The sequence below is a fragment of the Hippopotamus amphibius genome, chromosome 10, assembly GCF_030028045.1.
Source record: "Hippopotamus amphibius kiboko isolate mHipAmp2 chromosome 10, mHipAmp2.hap2, whole genome shotgun sequence".
NCBI lineage: Eukaryota > Metazoa > Chordata > Mammalia > Artiodactyla > Hippopotamidae > Hippopotamus > Hippopotamus amphibius.
In genome coordinates, this window is record NC_080195.1 from 59,272,859 (window position 1) to 59,294,305 (window position 21,447).

Genomic DNA, 21,447 nt, shown 5'->3' on the forward strand with positions numbered 1-21,447 from the left:
TTGGGAACTTTAACCAAGCAAGGAGAGGAATTCTTCTGATCTGGACCTGCTATATTTAAATACTTCTCTAGTCAATGATGGTGACAGAATGCAGGACATGCCTTACTTTTAGTCACCCCTAACTTGCCAGTGGTTGTGTACACACAACTCAAGAACCCACCTTGGATGAGCACTGAAAATTTCTGATGCAAAGATGCTTGCCACAGAAGCATGGAAGAGAGGCTCCCTTCTGGGGAGTCCCATCTATGTCTTGTGTCATATGAGGAGGTGAACTCACATGGCCCACGGTGATCCCTGCTTATACCTGGAGGACCTAATTGGATGGTGCTGGGCTGATGCCATCTGTGATAAAACAACTCAAGGGACTGCTTTCCTTTTTTCTTCTAAGACTCTAAAACAAAACTGGTTATTTGGAAAACAAAAGGGAGGAAGAGAGAGGCAGGTGAATGTTCAGATAAGTGATTGTTGTGACACACAGGGAAGCTGAACATCTTTAGGAGCCCAGAGAAGAAGCTGTTGAGTTTATTTATGGAGGGAGGCATGGACCCTTTTAATCCTACCTGGGTCACTTGTTATTGGAGTGGCTTCTGGCAAATGATTTGCCCCCATTTCTATTTCCTTATCTATAAAACGTGACTAGAGTATCTCTCCTACATCAGAGGTATGTTTTGAAGAGCAAATAAAAGTATGTGTATTGAAAACACTACAGTACTAAACAAATGTAGACAACCTATTAGAACCTCAACGTCCTTTTCTGGTTTTACTGGTCTAATATCTCCTCTTTCCCCTGTGGTCTGTAACCTCTGTGAGGGCAAGGACTTTGGTTAACCTTGCTGCTAGGCATCCCTGTACAGTGACGGACATGTAGCAGACATTCAACAAACATTCGTTGGATAGACAGAAGAGCTTGGGAGAAGAATCAGATGGGCTTTAAGTTGGAGCAAGAGTTGATGCTTCTCAGAGAAATAGGCCTTAAAAATTCAGCTGAAAGTGAGTCTGCAGTGGGAATGGATCGCTCTTCGGTAGATTTGGAAATCAAACCAGGCACTAAGAAGGACTGAGGATGACAGAATCAACTCTTGTGTAATAAAGATTTTATCATGACTTGAGTCAATATTTTTGTTACTGAAGGCATCCAGTTCTTAGTCATTTTTATTCAATGCAAAGCTATTTTACAGGTCATGAATTATTTTTTATATGATTTCCATTCAGAAACATGCTCTCACACAGCTCTTGGTGGCTGTTCCAAGACTTCCAATGAAGGAACAGCTTTATTTAACTTCCTCACTGACAACAGCCGACCTTGACCTCCGGGAAATGGTGTCATCCCACAAGTCTGTCCCCAGTGTTTCCTGTCTCCCCTTTCCCATCCCCCACCTCCCATGCTCTTTGCCTTATAAAGATTTCCTTGTGTTCAGCATTTCTAACCCTCGTCCCAGTGAAACAGAAAGTGATCTGCTCTTTTATTTATACCCTGACTAAAACTTAATCACAGCAACGTTTAGGAATTTTCCTTTTAAGTCTTACCGTGGTATCAGCATTTGTTTTGTCTGAAAGGAATTTCAAACATTTGATGGAGCTTCTGGAAATGGGGTCTTTCTTGTTCTAGATATTATAAAGAAGATAACCCTGCTCATTGCAGAGATTGAAGAGACAGAGGTTTGAGGTCTTTCCCTCCTCTTACCCAACCCTTCTCATCTTCTCTTTCCCTCTCCCCCGTCCCCCACCTTCAGACTTGCCAGTCACCTGAGGCTCTGAGCTTCTGCTGCCCTGAGGCACCAAGAGTCTGGCAGTGAACAAGAGTCCAGCACCTTTATGTCTTATATTTTAAATGTTTGTGACAATAATAAAAAATAATTGAAGGATGCATGCCAGCAGAGCATTGACACCAAGTACAGATGTGGGTATAATAAGATTATTTCAATATTTAACTGTTATGACTGCATAAACCCCACGTACAGCAAGCATGCTCCTACCTCAGGGCCTTTGCCTCAGCTGTTCCCTTTGCCAGCAACACTGTTATCCTTGGCAAGCACCAGGTTAGTTTCCTCATGTCGCAGTGCTTTGCGCAAATGGCCCCATGTCAGTGAGACCCTCCTTGACCATCCTGTTTGAGAGGACAAATCCCTGACTTCCTACCTTTCACAGCCCCCACTCATCTACAGAGCCCCTCTCTAGCTTCATTCTTCTCCACAGCACTGTACCATCGTGGAGCACGCTGTATACGTTCCACTTGTTTATTTGTTTGTCTCCTGTCTCCCCCACTTTATAGGAAACTCCATGAGAGCAGAGTTTTGTACATGTGTGTGTCAGATCTCATGGCTCCCAGGTTCACAATGCTGCCTGACACCTAGCAGGCATTTAACAACAACGTGCGAATGAATACAAACTAGATACTGCTTGCTGCTTATGTCTAATTGCTATGTCTCACAAAAATGATTTCACGCATCTATGCTGAAAGTGCAAAGGTGACACTTTGCTGTATCTCCCTTCACATGAATATTACAGTTGGAAAATGAAAAATAGGTTGTAGGTTGAGATTTTGAAAAACAAACAAGAACCAAGAACTCCCTAACACCAAAGGGGGATGTATGTATTTCACATAAATTTACACTTCGATTTGCTTATACAACTGAAATATATGTTGCCTAATTCAATTTATTATTTCTTTATAATTCTTGTTATAATGCTGATGAAGCAAGTAAAAATTAATAAATGAGCTCGACCATAATGAAATAAATTGTTTGATCCTGTAGCAATGTCTTTGCATTTTTTAATACAAAGTAAGAAATTAGACAAATAAGCCCCAGTCTGCAAAAAGCAGTTAATTTGTGGGCAGCCAATTGAAATTACAACAAATTTCCATGTTCTAGATAATATATTTTATTAAGGTTTAAATATTATAAAATTAACATTCTTTTTGTAACTTAAAAAAGTATAATTAAATTCAAAAATAAATTGCTACTAAAAATAGGATAGCAATATTTTTCTAAAATAGTGGTAAAAGTAGGCTACCTGAAATTTCCAGGTGCACTTGCATTTTGGTGGATAGTAGCTTGGGTAATACGGACTTGAAATTTTCCCTTCAAAGCCAGTGATTTCTTTAACCAACACTGTGTTTTCACATTCTGAAAAAAATATCCAGTAACACACAATGATTTGTAGTTGTGAGATTATAGGAAATAGACAGCATATTTTTTTTAACTACAGATGCACATTTTCTTGGTCAATAAGCTTACATATTTTTTTAAATTTAAACTATTTTTTTTAAAAAATAGTACTCTACGGATATATAGCTATTATACTGTTCAAAGTCTATACTTTTTTCAAATCACTTATTTTGATTACAGATCTATAGGATGCTATTCCTTTCTTTAAAAAACACAGGTTAAATATATTTTTCCTTCCAGTTTTATTGAGATATAATTAACATATTAACACTGTATATATATTTTGACATACAGCATTGCAAATATGTATTTTTAAAGCTTCTGAGTTAATTTTGTTCATATCAGTGTGTATTTGTTGTTCAAGAGATGTCCAGTTTTCATAACATGTTATACTGTTTAAATAAGACATCCTAAATGTCTATTCTTACTGATATGGTCATCCTTCTGCTAGAATGTAAGCTGCCCAAGAGCACTGATTTTTTTTGTCTATTTTGTTTACTATTTCCCTAACACATAGAGCCATTTCTGGCATACAACAGATGTTCAATAAATATTTATTGAGTGAATAGACAAATTCCACTACAATATTTCTGTTATAATTCTATTTTTAACCTTTGGAGTTATAGACAATTTTCAAACCACCACAATCTCAAATATCTAGTTCAACAAATCAATTTTACATTTGATTTTGTAATAATTTGACAGAAAAAAACCTATCAAAATGAGACACTGCCCTAAAATATTGATGAACCTGGAGCTCTCATCATCTACTTAAGCCAAATTCTCTTCCCTCCTAATCCCCACCTCCCATTCTGCTTCCTTTAGCTTTGTTGATGCTCATAGAGAAGTTACCAAGACATGACCTGTAAGATCTGATCAGTTTCCAAGACAGCAAATATTACAAAAACACAGGAGTTTCAGTGAAGGCCCTTTTCATTCTGTTTTGTTCGATTGTATCAACCCAAGTCAAAAAGAGGAGAATGAAGAGAAAAGTCACTTTTTTGATCACTAGAAAAACCTATTAAACTCTCTGGGTTTTGTATCACAAGCATCTTCTTGGGTGGCACTCACGGGCATTGCTGTAAATGAGAATTCACAAAAGACAGTCCAGTGTGCTAGTTACTGAGCTATTGTCCTCAGCTCCAAGCCCACCCCTCTCTACTCTGTTGTGCGAGGCCGGGTTGGGACCCTGCAAACCACTTCTGACCTTTACCATCTGATAGGCTCCGCCAGTAGGGGGTGCTAAAGGGAGACTAGAAGCCTGGAGGGGGAAGAACGGGATTTCTGTTTCTTATTCCTGGGAGTGCCACCCCAGCAATGCTGCTCCACCCTCACAGCTACTCGTCCTTCCTGTAACAGAGTTGAATCCTGTTAGTAGTTTTTCCAACTTCCTTTTTATCGTATCTCCCTCAAAGATGCCACCTCAGCTGTCTGGCACCCTCTCCTCAAAGGTCTGGGATCCAAATTTCAGGAACACCTGCCTCCAAATTCCCAGACACCAACACAAGCCGGGCAACACCACTCCTCAGAGGCCTGAGTTTCATTCCACCGACCCCTTCCTGCGAGTCCTAAACTGCAAATTTCAATCGCGTTTCTTTGTTCCTCCAGACCTACCAGCGGTAGCTGCTTGCTACACATGTTATATCCATGATACCTTACAGGTTTTTTGTTCCCTTGTTTTGTGTTTTTGTGGGGGCTTTGTTTGTTTGTTTGTTTTGGTTGTTTGTGTTTGTTTTTGTTTTTCTTTTTGAGTTATCCACTTAATAGCTCTAAACCGAGTTAACAGTTCTTTACATTAAATTCCCTCTGTTAGAATAACTAACATGATCTCCCTCTTCCAACCAGACCCAGACTCAGGGTCCTGAGTAATGCAACTAGGATTACAACACAGCCTCAGGAGAAATAAGACTGGAGTATCTATCATAATAAGTATTTCTCATGACTTTTTTTCTGGGGAGACTTACTTTGTTCCGGAATGACCTCAAAATATGCCCGGATTCCTGATAGCCTCCATATCTGAGGGGACTTAAATGTCACCAACATGAGATTATTTGTGGAAACAAATGACATTAATGTTCTTGTGGGCTCACAAATTCTGAAACCAGATAACAAAGCAAAAGCACAGAAATAAAAGGTTATTGAGGATTGCACCTCCACCCATCACTAATTCCACACATTTCTTGGGCTATCTGCACAGTTTCTGTGAATCAGTAACTTCATAAATGCCAGTTTCCCAACTCTGAAATGGTGGTAATAATAATAGTATACTCCTCATAGCATTGTGGTGAGGATTAAATGCGATAATAACTATATATGACTGGGAATAGTGAAAAGAAACCAATAACAATGATGGAGGGATGACAGTCAGTCACAAACTTAACTTACTTTTCACTACAAATCTTTAGACACTATTTGAATTTTTAATATGTTCATGCACCACCAAAATATAAATAAGTAATACTTACATAAAATACTATTATATACATATATAAACACTATTAAAAATGACAATTCATATGCTTTTTAGCACAATGAGTAAAAACAGCAAATTCTTAATAAAGCCTAACTGACATTACTAGGTTATCAAAATTTTAAGTACTCATAAAAAGATGTCCACTAGTAAGTAAGAAATACTAGGATATGTACATGTATACATGGGTGTAATTGTATATGTATGAGTGAAAGAATGTATGCAAAAATGTAACAAACATTTATTTATTCTGGGTAATGGGAATGTAAAATAATTGACATTGTTTTCTCTGATTGACCTCACTTTCACAAAGAACACTGTGTTATCCTCACAATAAGGAAAAAAATTTGTTTTACTAACCCTATGCAATCATAATAGGATATTTATCCTCACATTCTGTTGAAATGATAGCCTTCATCGTGATTGCAATGGAAGTAAAATCAGACCCCCCCAAAAAAATCTGTTATATATCAGAACTATTGACTGAAGTTCCCGGTATACTGATTTTGACGCACTTATGCTACAAATGAAAAGCAACAGTGTGTCTGATAGGCTCTGGCTAATACAGGGGACACTAAATAGGGCAGGGGTCAATCTTTGACCTCATGAGTATACACGAAAATGGTTAAAAAAATCCAAGGGCAACCCAGATACCTCAAAAGAGAGACATGGTAAAAATTCTTTTCACGTGCCAACCAGCGTGCCTGCATATTACCTGTACAAGACGGTGCTCCGGATTGGCAAGAGGGAGTCGTAAATGGTCAGGGAGTCGGTGACGCAGTTGTCAGCTTCAATCTGGATGGACTCTATCGAGAGACGGATCAGATTGCCCACTATGGCCACCAGCTTGAAGTGGCACTTCAGCCTCCCTGAGGTGGCCGAAATCTCCAGAGGGTAGCGGAGAGACAGGTGATCTGCGTAGAAGTACTGAGAGCAGCCTTTGTCTGTGGAGACAGCACTTTATTTTGCTTTGTTTTGTTTCGGGAATGATTTTTCTAGAAATCCTTACAGAAGAGTAAAGAGCAGAAGAGCTCACACGGAGAATGTCGCTGTCTTTGCTAGCCTGGGATCCACTCTCATCTCTTCTGATAACAGCACCTAGATTTCACTTTGAGAAACTATTCCTACCCTGTCTACGTGGTTTGGTTGGGGTTAAACTCACCCCTAGGGCCAGAGGTGGGCACACAACCCAGACTGACCAATCAGAGCCAAAGAAGCTGGTTCAGGAGTGGGCATGTCAACCAATTTGAGACAATGAGACTCCACCCAAGGACTTCTGTAGGATCTGTCACCAAATATAGGTGAGTTTTTTTTCACCATGAATGCTAAACTGACAAATTATAAGCTTGGATCCGCTGGTGGCCATTTATGCCACCACATTGGAAGAACCTACTTGATGAAGTCTCAACAGAAGAAAATAAAAGTGCAGAGTCCTGACCATATTTTATCTTAGAACCTGGACCCAACCATGCCTGCAGCCACCATACTCCATGTAGATCCCAGTTATATGAGTCAATCAAGTTTCTTTTGTGCTTAAGCTAGTTTTACTATATATCTGTCACTTGCAACTGAAAGAACACTAACAAACCCATCATTTGGGGACGAGGGCTTGGAGGGCAAGGACGAAACCACAGACATAACTTACCAGATCCTATGGTTGAAGAGTAATCTGACCGAAGCCCAGCTGCATTGGAAAAGCACATAGAAAAACAAAAACAAAAACAAAACTATAAGTCCAAGCATTTCATTTTGTTAGAATTTTGCTTAGTAAAAATACGTGCAGTCATTTAAAAGCAATCCAACATATCTGGGGTTTGCGTTAAAATAATCCTGTGAGGGTAAAGGAGATTGTTTAGGTATTTAGAGATCAAACAGGACAGTTATGAGTTGATAGTTGTTGAAGCTGAGTAAAGGGTGTAAGAGTTCATTAAGCTATTCTCTTTACTTTCATGCTGGAAATTATCTGTAGTAACAACTTTTAAACATTTTTTAAAGGTAAAAAAGCAACTAAACATGATAATAATTCCTTCTATATCTGAAATAGGTTATGTGGTACAGAATTTTCCACTAGAGATTTTTTTCCTTCATTCATTACTTATTACAAATACTTATGAACTACCTACTATATGCTATATATATAAAATTTAAATCAAAATAGAAAACTGCATAAATTTGGGGTTAAACAATAATTAAACCACTTTACTGTCAAGACAAATGATGGGATTTGCATTGTGACTGTGCTATGTGCAGGCCACTTTGGAGCACTGGAATACACGACAGAGCATCGGTGCAGTTCTGTTTGAACAAGGGAAGAAACAAGGAAGGTAAACCTCTGCAAAACTTTCCTTCTCCATGACTTTGTTCCTTGCAGCCTTAGTTTGAAGATGCATGAAGCCAAATTAAATAGAGAAAAGGGTACACTTTAATAAATTCATTTTCACATGTATTCTGACCGCAATTCTATTGCTTAATCACTGTATATAACATTTAGCAACTTTCTTTATCAACGTAGCTGCAATGTCTTCAGCTAATCCTGTTAAACTGAGACTGTGGAAGAGAATACAGTCATTCCTCAGTATCCACGTGGGGTCGGATCCAGGACCCCAAGGATACCAAAATTCATGAATACTCAAGTCCTTTATGTAAAATGACGTAGTATTTGCATTAAACCTATGCACATCCTCCTGTATGCTTCAAATCATCTCTAGATTTCTTTCAATACTAATACAGTGTAAATGCTGTGTAAATAGTTGCCAGCCTGTAGCAATTTCAAGTTTTGGCTTTTGGAACTTTCTGGAATTTTTTTCCTGAATATTTTCTATCCATGGTTGGCTGAATTCATAAATGTTGAGTCCATGGATACAGAGGGAAGACTGTACTTCATGGCAACACTGACTACGATAACTGCAGCATCAGGAGTGCTGCAGGAAGGAGGACTTGAAGGAGAACTACCCAACAATCACCATTTAGCACCACAGAGTCCAGGTCCACAGCCAGACCCTGCAGGCTCCCCACGGAGGTCCGGTTTACGATGCTCGTCTGGATGGAGTCCTTCAAGATGGCAGCCACACAGTCCTCACAGAAGATGTGGCCCTTGGCATGTGGCATGACAAACACAAGCCAGAAGTGGACAAGGAGGCCACCTTTGTTGTTACTGCTGTAGTGAGAATGGAAAGAAGTTCAGGGATACCTCTTAGGAAGTAGACTTTCATAAGGAGCCAGTGACCCAGCTGTTAAATTCAAGGTGAGGTCAACAAGCACATCCTTTAACTGAACATAACTTCCTTCTTTAGGAAGCCATAGACTCCTATTATGGGAATTTAGAAAGGAAGGCATCATGGTATGTGTATTCTTGTGCTGGGTTCAAGTCTAGAACCGTTAGTATATTTTGCATCTCCATGGAGAATATACTGTTTCTATGGATGTCAACCAGTATTCACTGCTATTACAAATAACAACAGGTAGAATGTTTGACACCTCACCATGTCCAGACACAGTACTAAGTCTGCTTTATCCCATTTAATGTTTTGAGGAAGGTCCTGTTATGCTTCCAGTTTTACAGATGAGGAAATAAAGGTCATCTACATCTCAAAGTCACACAGCTACTGAGTAGCAAATCAGGAATCAAGCCTAATTTAGTTTTTAGTCTGACCCTGGAGCAGGAGTTCTTAACTGCACAAACAGTATCATATTTTATGAAAAAGAAACGTAAGATAGTGTTTGATTGCACATAATTTGGGAAATGGAAGGTGAAGGAAAGGAAACAAATTTCTTTGCTCCAAGACTTCTCAGTGCCTTCAATCTGCCAAAACGGATTGTGGATCTCTGCGGATGTACTGGGGGGGGGGGGGGTGGGGGGTGGGATACAGTACACAGCACACAAATTTTCCTAAAAATTATTTGACCATGGGATCCTTTTTTTTCTCCAAAGAGCTCTAGTGACCAGTTTTTTACTGAACATGTTTCGAGAGGCACTGACTGGTCAGTGTTTTATTTTTGCCCTCACCCAGCATAGCGGACATGGTTATGGCCATTTTGCCCAGCAGCATTAATACAGAGGTCCAGGGTCCCAGTTCTGGGGAGAGGGCAGGCTTTGGTAAATGAAGAAAAAAACTCAGCATGCTAATGTGACAGAGTTGGGTCACTATTGTGCTAAGAGGGTATTAACCCACAACCGCCCCCAAGAAGATACTCGAGAATGGGGCGATTCAGCCCTTCCACAGCCTTTGTGAACGTAGCAGCCCCAAAGCAAGGGACATTCATTACCTGACATCTGCAACGATAGACTGCTTGTAAAATTTGGAGAAGGCAGATGTTGTATAAACCAGGTTTACCTGCAAAAGAAGAACCAAGGTGTTTGAAGTCCTGCAAACTTGGCTTCCTCTCTGATACCCAGTGTGATGTAGGTGCAAGCTCTGACAGCAAGGAGAAAAGCGAAGATCAAACTAAAGGCCTCTAATGCCAATCCCAGACATTAGTCCTTGAATTCAAATAAATTCCTAATTCCTGTCTCAGGGTTACTTACTGTCATTCTGCTGTCTGTGAAGATTAATCAGCTACCTTTATTCATTTATTATGAATAAGTTAACCAAGCTTAACTGCTTCATTCTGTCTACTCCAGAAGTTAATTTTCTCCACAATGAATAAGTGAAGCTCCTTTAAGCACATTTTCAAGGTATTTGCCCCGACCTCTTTTCTACCAATGCACACCATGGAAAATGCATATTCCCGAGGACACATTCTTATATTAGCCACTAGAGGGCAGGTGGTGCCCACCGTCTGGTCTTTCATCCCCTTCAGAATCCTGCAGTTTCCAGGGAGGCACTCAGTTCTTTTAAAACACCATAAATGCACCTCAAAAGAGAGATATTTCATTCAATTGACTCTGACTGCCCTTACTTAACATTTCTAAAACCAATTTCTTCTGTCAAATCTTCTGTATTCCCCTTCCTACATAGCAGCAAAATCACCTACCTAATTACCCAGGAGAAAAAACAAACAAAAAACCTTAGAAATAATATAGCATTGTGGAAAATATGGGCCACGGAGTTTAAATTCACCGTGCAACACAGAACACATTACCTAGGCCTGCTAAGCTTCCTTTTTTCCCCTTTCTTTCTCTCTCTTTTTTTAAGTTGGTAAAGTGGTGATCAAAATGCCTGTCTCTTTGGGTAGGATATTAAATAACTACAATCGAATGCATTGACACCAATACTAACTGTACAAACAGGATCTACACAAAGCTAGAACTGACTCTGCAGGAGGCCAGGGAGGATTTCACAGAGAAGGAGCCTTTTGGGATGGGTTATGAATGGTGGATGGAATTTCACTCCATAGAGATTGGACAGAAGGCTTAGGTCCAGATTGAATAGCACTAGAAACCAGGGCCACCAGACATGCACCGATTATTCATAACACAAGTAATGACTGCCTTAGAGCACAAGGTTTCTGTTGGGAGAAAGTGGTAAGAAATGAGACTGGGACCATCAGATGACAGATTTAGAAAAGTGCTCACCTGCCATTCTTAGGAATCAGTTTTGTTTTTTGTTTTTTAATTTAAAATTATTTTTTTTATTTTCCCCCAGCTTTTTATTTTGAAAATTTTCAAACCAACAGAATACAGATATGCAGGCCAGGGGTCCTTCCAGTTACTAATGCTGAGGCACAAATTTCTCAGAGTTTCTTGGCAGTCAGAGTGAAAGGAGAAAACATCCAGTTATGTAATTCACATAGCCTAGTTCTTTTATCTCTGTGGCCATTGTTGCTCAGACTTTGTGGGCTTCCATTCATCTGCCACTGCCTTTTAAACTTACTGCTTCCTGGGGCTCTATCCTTGGACATTTTCATCCTTTTTCTTCTGTATTTGTTGATTGTCTGGGACCCGAGCTAGGTACAGACAGGGCAGCCACACCCTGGGGTCCCCTGCTCAGGAGGGCAGCAAGTCAGGCGTGTGCAGGAAAGCCGCAAAACCCGAGGGGCTTGACCTCCCGACTCTAAACCCGTGGAACCCACTCTGGAATCAGTATTTTATTCTTAAGCTGAAGGAGAAATTTTATTTTTGAAGAATCATTTCAGGAGAAGAGAGAAATGGCTTTGGGTGGGGAAGGAGGAATACTGCCTGGGATTGGAAAAAAGGGTAAGGAAATTTAAAAAGAATGCCTACCTCTTTGGGCTAATTTGAGGGGTGATTGATATGCAGGAAAGGTAAAGGGGGTTGCAATTTACCCAGTATAAAGGAAGCCTTCAATCAGTAAGAGTCGCTATGCTGGCTACCGTCTTTGAGCTCTCACTCTCTCTCTCTCTCTCTCTCTCTCAGCCCTTCTTCATTTTACACCGCAGCGTTCCTGTCATTGCGGGAGAGTCGCCACTGCTAGGCCACCCTCCCCATTACTGTGCAGATGCAAACTGGCAGAAACTTTCTCTTGGTAATAGGTACCAAGAGCCATGATAGATATTTTTCTGTTTGACCAATTACACTTTTAGGCAATCACCCACCTAAGGAAGTAATCAGAGATACACACACGTTACCCAGAGCATTATCTGTAATAGCAAAAATTGGAAACAAATATCCAATAAAAAGGGACTTGCCAACTTTGAAGCTATCAAAATTTATGCTTTTTAAAGAATATGTACTTGCATAGAGACATGCAACCTAATGTTAAAAGGAAAAAGTCAGATCATAAAATGGAATACCTACTAATACTCCAGTATTGCATTATGTGCTATGTCTATGTGATCCAGAATCAAAAGGGGTTCTATCTCTGGAAATGATAGTCAAGCAGATTTTATTTTTTAAATACTTGTCTAAATTTTATAAATTTTTACAATAAATATGTATTAGTTCTACAGTAGGAAAGGGTTTTTTGTTTGTTTGTTTTTGTTTTTAAGTGAAGAGATGCCAGTGGAAGGTGGAAATAAATGTGTATGGGTCACAGAATGAATCAATATGCATGTAATATCTGTACTAGAAGGCATTTTAAAGATCACCTGATTCAATTCCTTTATTTTATAGATAAGTAAAAATGAAGATCATAGAGCAATTTCCTTTTACTTTCAGCAGAAAAAAATAAACAATTCTATCAAATAAGCAATTTTATCTTACAACCATGATGAGTTAATTCCCATGTTTCTCTGAGTTCTTCCTTCGTCCACCCTGCTCACCTGTGACACTGTAACCTCAGCCCCCATCCCTTACCCCCTGACCTCACCTTCCCCAGCCTTTCTAGCTCCCCCCACCACCTCACCACTTGCTGCACGGTCCTGGCCACTGAGAGAAATTCCCTGGACTCCTTCTGTCGGTATTCAGGAAGAAACTCAATGTTGGTGATGCGAAACATCCCAGCAAAGTAAAAAGCATCTCTGCTTTCTGTCTTACCTGTAAGACAGGAGAGAGGGTGGTTAGGAGGCTTTCCCACCTGTGCGGCAGTGAGACATTGTCAGATCTATGTCAGTGTCAGGCTCTTAAAATGATTTTCTTTTCTTTTTTTTTTTTTATTGGAATATCGTTGATTTACAATGTTGTGTTAGTTTCAGGTGTACAGCAAAGTGAATCAGTTATACATATACATATATCCGCTCTTTTTTAGATTCTATTCCCATATATCAGTAGGTCATTACAGAGCATTAAATAGACTTCCCTGTGCTATATAGCAGGTTTTTATTAGTCATTTATTTTATACATAGTAGTGTGTATATGTCAATCCCTCCCCCCAAAATGATTTTATTTTAGACAGCTTTGTATTTTACTGGTCACAGCCTGTGAAGCTCTAAATGTAGTTAATAACATCTCTTCCTTCAGCAGTAATCGCCGTATCCCTTTATACTCTATTCTTTCTATCACCTTCTGGCAAATACTTAAGAACAAGATTAAAAGGTAAAAGATAGACCTCTTTGACTTTATACATGTCCTAGAGTCACTGAGGGGCCAAAAAGAGCATAGACAATGTTCACGGATCTCGAGTCTGTGGAAGGTAAGGAGGTAAGAAGTGTGCACGGCCAGGCTCTGGGGTGACATAAGCATAGTGGCAGAAGACGGAAGAGCAGCCCAGCTGACCCTCACCGAGCCCCAGGACTCTCAGCCCCTTTCTGACTCGCATGGCTGGCCCAGGGTGCTGGGCCAGTCTTCAGCTCTGGGCAGTGCGTGGAGAATTTATCCAGTGTGGTCCTCAGCCCCGTGTCAGGTCACTGCTGCTCAAATACTCTGCCCAGGAAGGATCATGGGACTGGGCATCAGGCAGGCCAGAAACTGCTGCCAAGACAGACAAAGACACTGCTGTGTCTGAGCTGCCTTCAGGCTCCTGAGAACAGCCTAGGGAGATGCGGGACTCTCCCTTCAGCCTTCCCTTTTTGGTACAAGGTCTTACTGCTATGAGGCATCACCCCAGGCTCCTGTGGCCGGGGTACATTTCTTTACTGTGACACATGCCCATGGTGTCAGAACTTTTGTCCACATGTCTGTCTTCCTAGATGAACAGTAAATTCTTTTTGTCCTTCAGCCCCTAAGATAGGGTAACGAGTGCCTGACTTAGCTTTCAACCTCAATAAATGTTTGTGGGAAAGAAGGGAGAAAGGAAGAGAAGGAGAGAATAGTCTCTCTTAATACAATGCCCAGTGTGTGGAAGTGCTAAGTAAGTGATGGCTGAATTAAAAAGAAGCTACAACCTAAAGGAAGGACAGGAAGCAGCCTCCCAGGGTGACAGACCCAGGGTCACCTTAGCCCTGCAGGGTACGAGGTTGTGGACGGTGGGAAAGGGGCCGCAGGCCTGAGTGCCCATCTTAGATTTGTTCTTTCAACTTATGAAATTGAACCCCCTAAAACTGAGTTTCTCTGCCAAGTTTATGACTAACCTCTCTGTCCAAAACTTTATTCACTTTCTTGTCCCACACTTGTTCACCTCAAGATTGAAGAAGTATCAAAGAAAAGAGGGGATTGAAATAGAAGAGGACCCTGCAGGGCCCTCCTGGGTACAAAAGCCTTGCTGTTTTCCCCACTTCTTGTTTGTAGGAAAAAGGCTTCAGCTTCCCAGACCTTCCCTGACTTCCAAAAGGCAGATTCAAACAGTTACTGATTAAAAGTGAGGAAATGTGGAAATGAAGGAAAGGCAGTCAAGATACAATAGCAGAAAATAAATTTAAAAAATAAAAAATAATGAAAAAAAAATAAAAGAAACAATAGCAGAGCCATCAAGGAGAGTCCTAGTTCCTCCTCAAGGGATATACATCACAATGGGATACATATCTTTGAGTTCTTCTTTAGGACCTAAGACCCCCATTCATGTGAAAGATGATGACTTCAGGCTGAGCACAAACACATAGACTCCAGACTGGTTGGAACCAGAAGGCTGATGGTTGAGATTCCTGAACTACCATCCTGTTACCTCAACACCAACCATCAGAAGAAAGATACATGCCCCAGAGCCCTCCCCCACAAAATTTGCCTTTAAAAATTCTTCCTTAAATGTAGCAGGGAAGAGCAAAACCCGACTCCTTGTTGGAGCTGTTTCTTTTATTTAACCTTTGCTTTCCAATGCTTTTGTTGCTACAGTCACCAGAGGATGCTCTCTATCACTGTAAGCATACATAATGGCCTGCTTCAGGGAGCCCGGCCCCTCTGCCTGAATGTTAAACTAAAGTGCCTTTGTTCAGCTCACAGGAACACATTCTGACCCCGCCCACCTGTGAATGGCTGGAGAGAAGAAGAAATTAAAACATCCCCTCCCCAACACAGGCCAAGCCAGGAGGTATTTTGCAAGATTAATGGCCTTTTTACTTTACTTTCTCACCTCCTCCCCCTCTCTGCTCTATAAAAGAAACTGGCATCCAGACCTCCATAAGATGGTATCCTGGGATGCTAGTCTGCCATCTTCTCAGACACTTTCCAAATACAGTGACTATTCCTTGCCTCAACAACTTGTCTCCCGTTTATCGGCCTGTCGTGCAGCAAGCAGACCGAGCTTGGATTCGGTAACATGAAGACCATCAGGGAGTTAGGGTCTTTTGAGCACAAACTGCCCATTCTTCTTGCTTGGCCCTTAAAATAAAACATTCTCTGTTCCAAACTTCAACTTTCCGATTTGTTTGGTATCTCTGTGTGTCGGGCACATGAATTTGGGTTAGCAACCGTTATGCAACCTTGGACAAATCACCTTGCCTTATTAGGCCTCTTGTATAAAGCAAGTTGTTTTTGTCTCTGATTTTACCAAGAAAGTCCTTCTTAGATTTTTTTTCTGTTGCAGATTCTTTAAAATTTGAATGAAAGCTATGACTACTACCTAGAAGCTCACACATCCTTCTTCTGTCAGTAAGTACTCAAGGGATAAACAGTGCAAGAGAGCTCAATTTAGCCTTCAACCAGATTACGTTTGTCTAACTCTTGAGCTCAGCCCAACATACAAGCCCTGCAGGTAAAACTGAGCAGTACCCTGTGGGGCCTTCCCAGGCATAAAGCCTTTCTGAGTTGCCTGTTTTCCTATTTGGAAAAAAAGAAGAAAGAAAGCCTCTGTCTCTTAGGCCTTCCTGAATATCAAGGAACAGGTTCAAACAGCTGCTAATCAGGGAAGTAAGGAAATGCAGAAACAAAGGGACAAACAAGAAACTATAGTCCAGGACCCTGGTTCCTCCTCAAGGAATATACATAGCAATATCTTTGAGTTCTTCTGCAGGAACTAAGGCCCCACACAGGTGGAGGATGGTAACTTCAGGCTGAGCACAAGATTCTTGGAACATTATCCTGCGACCTCACCACCAACCGGCCAGAGGAAAGTCACACGCCCTACAGTCCTCACCCCAAATTTTGCCTATAAAAACTTCTCCCACAAACCATCAGGGAGATCAGGGTTTTTTTGAGTACAAGTCACCCATTCTCCTTGCTTGGCCCTGCAATAAACCTTTCTCTGCTCCAACCTCTGAGGTTTTTGTTTGTCTGGTCTCACTGTGCATGGAGCACACAAACTTGTGTTCAGTCACAAATGGTCTTCCTGATGAGCTGTCCACCTCATTTTTGTTAAAAAAAAAACCACATGGGAATTCCCTGGTGGTCCAGTGGTTAGGACTCCATGCTCTCATGCTGAGGGCCCAGCTTCGGTCCCTGGTTGAGGAAATAAAATCCCACAAGGTGCAAGATGCAGGCGGTAGAGGGGCGGTGGGGTGGTTGGGGGAGGGGTGGATCACAGGCCCCAAATGGAGTCTGTTGCCTCCATGACTGCAAACCAAGACTTAATTGCAGTTTCACTCTCTCAGGAATGTGACCTTTAAACAGACAATCTGAAATTTCCTGATCAACACTAGTGAGGCAATCTACATGATAAAGACCCCTGCTGCTCCTTTCCCCCAAAATTCAATGGCCTGGCCTGAAACAATCCTTTCTTTTCTTTTGCTAATAGCTTCCTTGCCCCACCCTCCTTCTGCCTACAAAAACCTTCCATTTTCTCCCTACCCCATCCCGGTGCCCTTTTATTTATTAGATGGGATGCTGCTCTATTTATGAGCCATTGAATAAAGCCAATTAGATCATCAGATTTACTTGGTTGGATTTTTGTTTTTTTAACATTTCTCAAGGCCATGCTCCATGCCCAAATTTCACATATCAAAACTAACCTCTGTTGTTTGTTGAACAATTCTCGTCTAATCATTTAAACAGTCTTCCTTTGCTCTTACTGGTCTGTCTTTCTGAAATGCCCTTCTCTGATTGTCACACAACCAACAATTTACCTCTTCACAATGATGTCCCTAAACTTTATATGTAAATGCCAGGGCAATGCAAATATATCAGCTCAGGGCTGGCAGAGAACTGAAAGGAAATAAACTGGTTTGCTCTGGGTTGGGGCTGTGTGTCTTTTGTGTTTAATTTCTCATTGACTTGACTGTCCCCACTCGTCTGTAAAGACAGATTCTTTCTTGTCTACCACTCTGTCTGATGCCTATCACAGGGCCCAGCTAATAGTGGGCCCTCCCAACATGTGTCAAAGGAATTTTCAGGAACCAGTTCATGAAGCCTTAGCTAGACTCTAACCCTGAGCAGGTTGGATGTCTCCCTTCTGTGATTGCAAAATAATTGCTTAAGAAAAAAAAAAAAAAAAGCAATCAACTCACACTCCTTCTCCAGCACTGAACTGTAAGGGTTTTTTTGAAAGTAGAAAATGCATCTGTGAGCTTCTTGAAGGTAGGAGATGTATCTTGGTGTGCCTGCTGTCTTACATGGTGCCACACAAATCACAGGTGATCAATTTATATATGTAAGTGAGCTGAACTATTCAAGACAATATTCATTAATTCTTTGCCTTTAAATCTGGCTCTCCAACCAAAATTTAATATCCTTGAGAGTACACATATTTTGTATCAAGTATATTAAGATGCGTAGGGTGGGAAATCCAACATAAATCAATAAATGCTATAGTTACTTAGCAGCTTGGGTAAGTACTCTAAGGAAGAACTTAGCTCTGACTCCAATCCAAAAGGATCAATAGGATTGACAAAAACATTATCAATTGGATAAACAAAAATATAATAACAGAGGAGAGAAAGGCATGTAAGTAAAATGAAGCTCAGGGAGCTGGAAATATAAGGTTGCCTAGAAACAGGCAGTGGGTGGATGAGGAAATAAAACATCCTAGCGTTCCATTCATTTTTCAAAGCTAAAAAAATGCATTACATTTCTGAACTAGTCAAAAGCTCTTGAGAATTCTCCTCAGCTCTTCTCATCCTATCCCTTGCCTCTACTTCTCTGAAAAGAAAGCAGTGGTGGTAAAAGAAGAAATGGGAAAGACAATTCTGGCTTCTTCTTCTTTAAGACCTCAACAGTTTTGAAAATGGCTATCAGTCCGAGAAAGAAGAAAATTCTCTCGGAAACCCCCAGGGGCAGATCAGGCCTGCATTCCTGATGTAGAACCCACAGGGCTAGCCCTAACCCCCAAGGTACACAGATTTCAACTCACTGATGTAGAGCCACAGCAGTGTCCAGGCTACAACCGCTAGGATGAACAAAAATACGGTGAAGAGAATGATTTTGTTTTGGACATTCCAAAAGGGAGCTTTCTTCTTGAGTTGCTTCTTGGGTTTGGCTTTGCCGATGGGTTTTCTCAGTGGTTGTCTCCCTGGCAGATTCGCTTGGACGCTGACCACCTGAACTGAGATATTGGATATCTTCAAAAGAATGAAAGATATGTTAACAATTAGAAGTAGTCTAGAGCTTAAATGCAACCACCCAGTCAGGAGACTCTTTGTGCTGAAAGGCCTAAATAAGTCAAATTATTTACAGAAGCATTAATTTGCAATGAATCATGCAATTAGGACCAATCAGAAAAAAACAGATAGTATATGAACTCTAGTGAAATGGTTCCCAGTTCCTCTGCTCATCTCTCCAACTCCTCTAAACAGACATTACAGAGAATAGGCCTAAATTTTATGGAGTGTAGACTAGGGGACCTGAAGCTCAGACAGGATTCTATGTGGGTCTATTCATCTGTCCACAGCTCTGGGCATGGGTGTGTTTGGATTATGTAGCTTTTCTCCCACAATCAGTATCTTCTGGGCTGAGGCAGGATTGAAAGTAAGAATAGAAGTGAGTTCCTCAGAGAAATGAATTGATTTCCTAATTATGGCTTCATGACCTGGTGGTAATGACACCAAGCAGGACCCTGTGGGGCTCCTGGGCATAAAAGCCTTTCTGTGTCCCCCATTTCTTGATTATAGGAAATAGGCTTCATTCAGCTTCCATGACCTTCCCTGAGTTCCAACAAGCAGGTTCAAACAGTCGCTAATTAGGGAAGGGAGGGGATGGAGGAACAGTCAAAAGAACAATATGGCAGCCTTGGGGCAAGGTCCCGGTTTCCCATCAAGGGATATACATAACAATATCTTTGAGCTGTTTTGCAGATAGTGAAACCCCCACGAGGCAGGAGAAATTGACAGCATTCTGCCCATAAGCATGTAGACCCTAGACAGGTTGAACCAGAAGGTTGATGATGCTGACTCCCATTTACCTCACCATCAACCAATCAGAAGACGGTCCATGAGCTGACCACGCCCTCTTTGAACCATTACTATAAAAATCCTAACTACCGCCTCCAGGTGAGGACACACAGTTCTGAGGGCATTAGCGTGCAATGGCCCTCTTTGCCTGGCAAAGCAATAAAGCTATTCTTTTCTACTTCACCCAAAACTCTGTCTCTGAAAATTAATTCAGTGTTGGAGTACAGAGGCCGGATTTGACTTCAGTAAGAATAAAAAGTTGAGGGATGACGCTCTCGTTTGTGTAGGGATGAGGCACAGGGATCAAAGAGCTTGTTTTACCATTGCTTCACAAGCATGCACTTAGAAGCCAGCCACTGAACTGGTTAGTGACTCAGTTTCTCAATTACAAATGAAAGAATGATTAAAAAACAAGGAATGAAATAGCAGACTCAGATTAGAAAATTACCGGTTTTAGTGCAAAGTGTTATGTGCAACAGGAAAAAACATACACTATTTAACTCTTTCCCCTCCTCTTTTTTTTTTTCTCCTCTACCATCTGTCATTTGATGCTGTGAATTCTTTAATAATGTAAGTGAGAGTTTAGCTTCTTTGAAGGAGAGATTTATACATGTCAGGGTAACTAAACTTCAGTGACGAAATAACTTTTAACCACACATTCTTTTAAAGGCAAGAATATGGAACACCAATTCCAAAGAAATAATCTCTCTTTCAAGCTCTCCTCTAAGATGGCTCTCGAGTTTGCTCTTACTCTCTCTCACTGTTCCCTACAAAGTACATGTCTTCTGGTCTTTAATCCTACCAATTAATGGATTAATATGTGGCCAAGAACATTCTAAATTATTCATGGCTCTCCCATTCTTTTTGCCAAACACTCTTGTCAACCCCTGGAGTGAAATGTAGCTTATATGCCTCCTGTTGAAATTGAGCTAGACCAGACCTCATCTAATGTGATGTCCTGCAGGATTGAGGATGGCGTTTCTAAAGAGAAAAACATTCTATTGTTGAAAGAGTTGACTATGGTGTCAAGCTACTTTCAAATATTCCCCCCAAGAAGTAAAAAAGGAAAACACTCAGAAAGACTAGTCCATGTAGAACTGACAAGGCCAAGGTTGGGTCTTTAAGTGCACGAACGCATTATAGGCAGTCTCAGTTAGCCCTTATTAAATTTTAAAATGGAATTTGTGTAGAGATCAGTACAATTTCCCTGGAGTTTTAGAAAAACAGCTGCAAATCGATTGCCAAATACAGCATTTTAAAACAAGCTCATATTTATAAAAATCCATTAAGTTCCAAAGGAAGGTTAAGTATTTTATTAGTTTCCTTTATTTTTGTAAAGAAGCTCAGTCTCATTTTACTAACAGGGCCAACAACAAATGGCATTTGAGTAACAGGGAAGGCTTCTCTCAATGTACTTACATTCACATCAGCAGGTTTGCATGAAATACCACTGTTTTCTTCGTCCATGTTCAGGTATTCTGCATGTGTGAACATCCAAAGGTACCTCAAAGCCAGTTTTCAGCCCCTTACATTCCCGCTTGAGAAGAACTGGTCACCACATCCAAGCTAGCTTTCAGAGGAAAGGAATCAACTTACCTCCACCGGGTGCAGTTCAGAAACTGAAGCTGCCTCATGGCTATATAGCAAATGTTAAAGGGACCTAGCAGAGAGCCTTGCTAAACTAAAGCAGAGAGCCAAACTAAAGGGTTTTTTTAATGTTACTCTAATATGAGTCAGGCCTCTCAGAGCCCAGCCTCAAGGTAAGTTTGCCTCGCAAGGATGCAAACAATCTCCAAACATTTATAAGTCGTTTATATTTTTGCCTGCATCTACTAAAGT

At 40.8% G+C, this 21,447-nt stretch overlaps 1 protein-coding gene across 2 annotated transcripts in view; it reads right to left on the reverse strand.

Moving 5' to 3' along the window:
- TMPRSS7 (transmembrane serine protease 7) overlaps nt 1–21,075 on the reverse strand; it is a 41,025-nt gene extending 19,950 nt beyond the window's left edge. Inside the window, exons 1-9 of one of the 2 annotated variants that reach the window (XM_057697465.1) lie at nt 21,028–21,075; nt 18,573–18,780; nt 12,885–13,015; nt 9,907–9,974; nt 8,604–8,797; nt 7,286–7,324; nt 6,356–6,584; nt 5,135–5,265; nt 3,016–3,128 (exon numbers count right to left, since the gene is read on the reverse strand). In XM_057697465.1, coding sequence (XP_057553448.1) covers nt 3,016–3,128; nt 5,135–5,265; nt 6,356–6,584; nt 7,286–7,324; nt 8,604–8,797; nt 9,907–9,974; nt 12,885–13,015; nt 18,573–18,780; nt 21,028–21,075 — 1,161 coding nt within the window. Of the gene's footprint in view, nt 1–3,015; nt 3,129–5,134; nt 5,266–6,355; nt 6,585–7,285; nt 7,325–8,603; nt 8,798–9,906; nt 9,975–12,884; nt 13,016–18,572; nt 18,781–21,027 lie in introns of those variants that run through there. The other variant, XM_057697466.1, reaches the window with a different exon arrangement.
- Nucleotides 21,076–21,447: the final 372 nt, after the last annotated feature.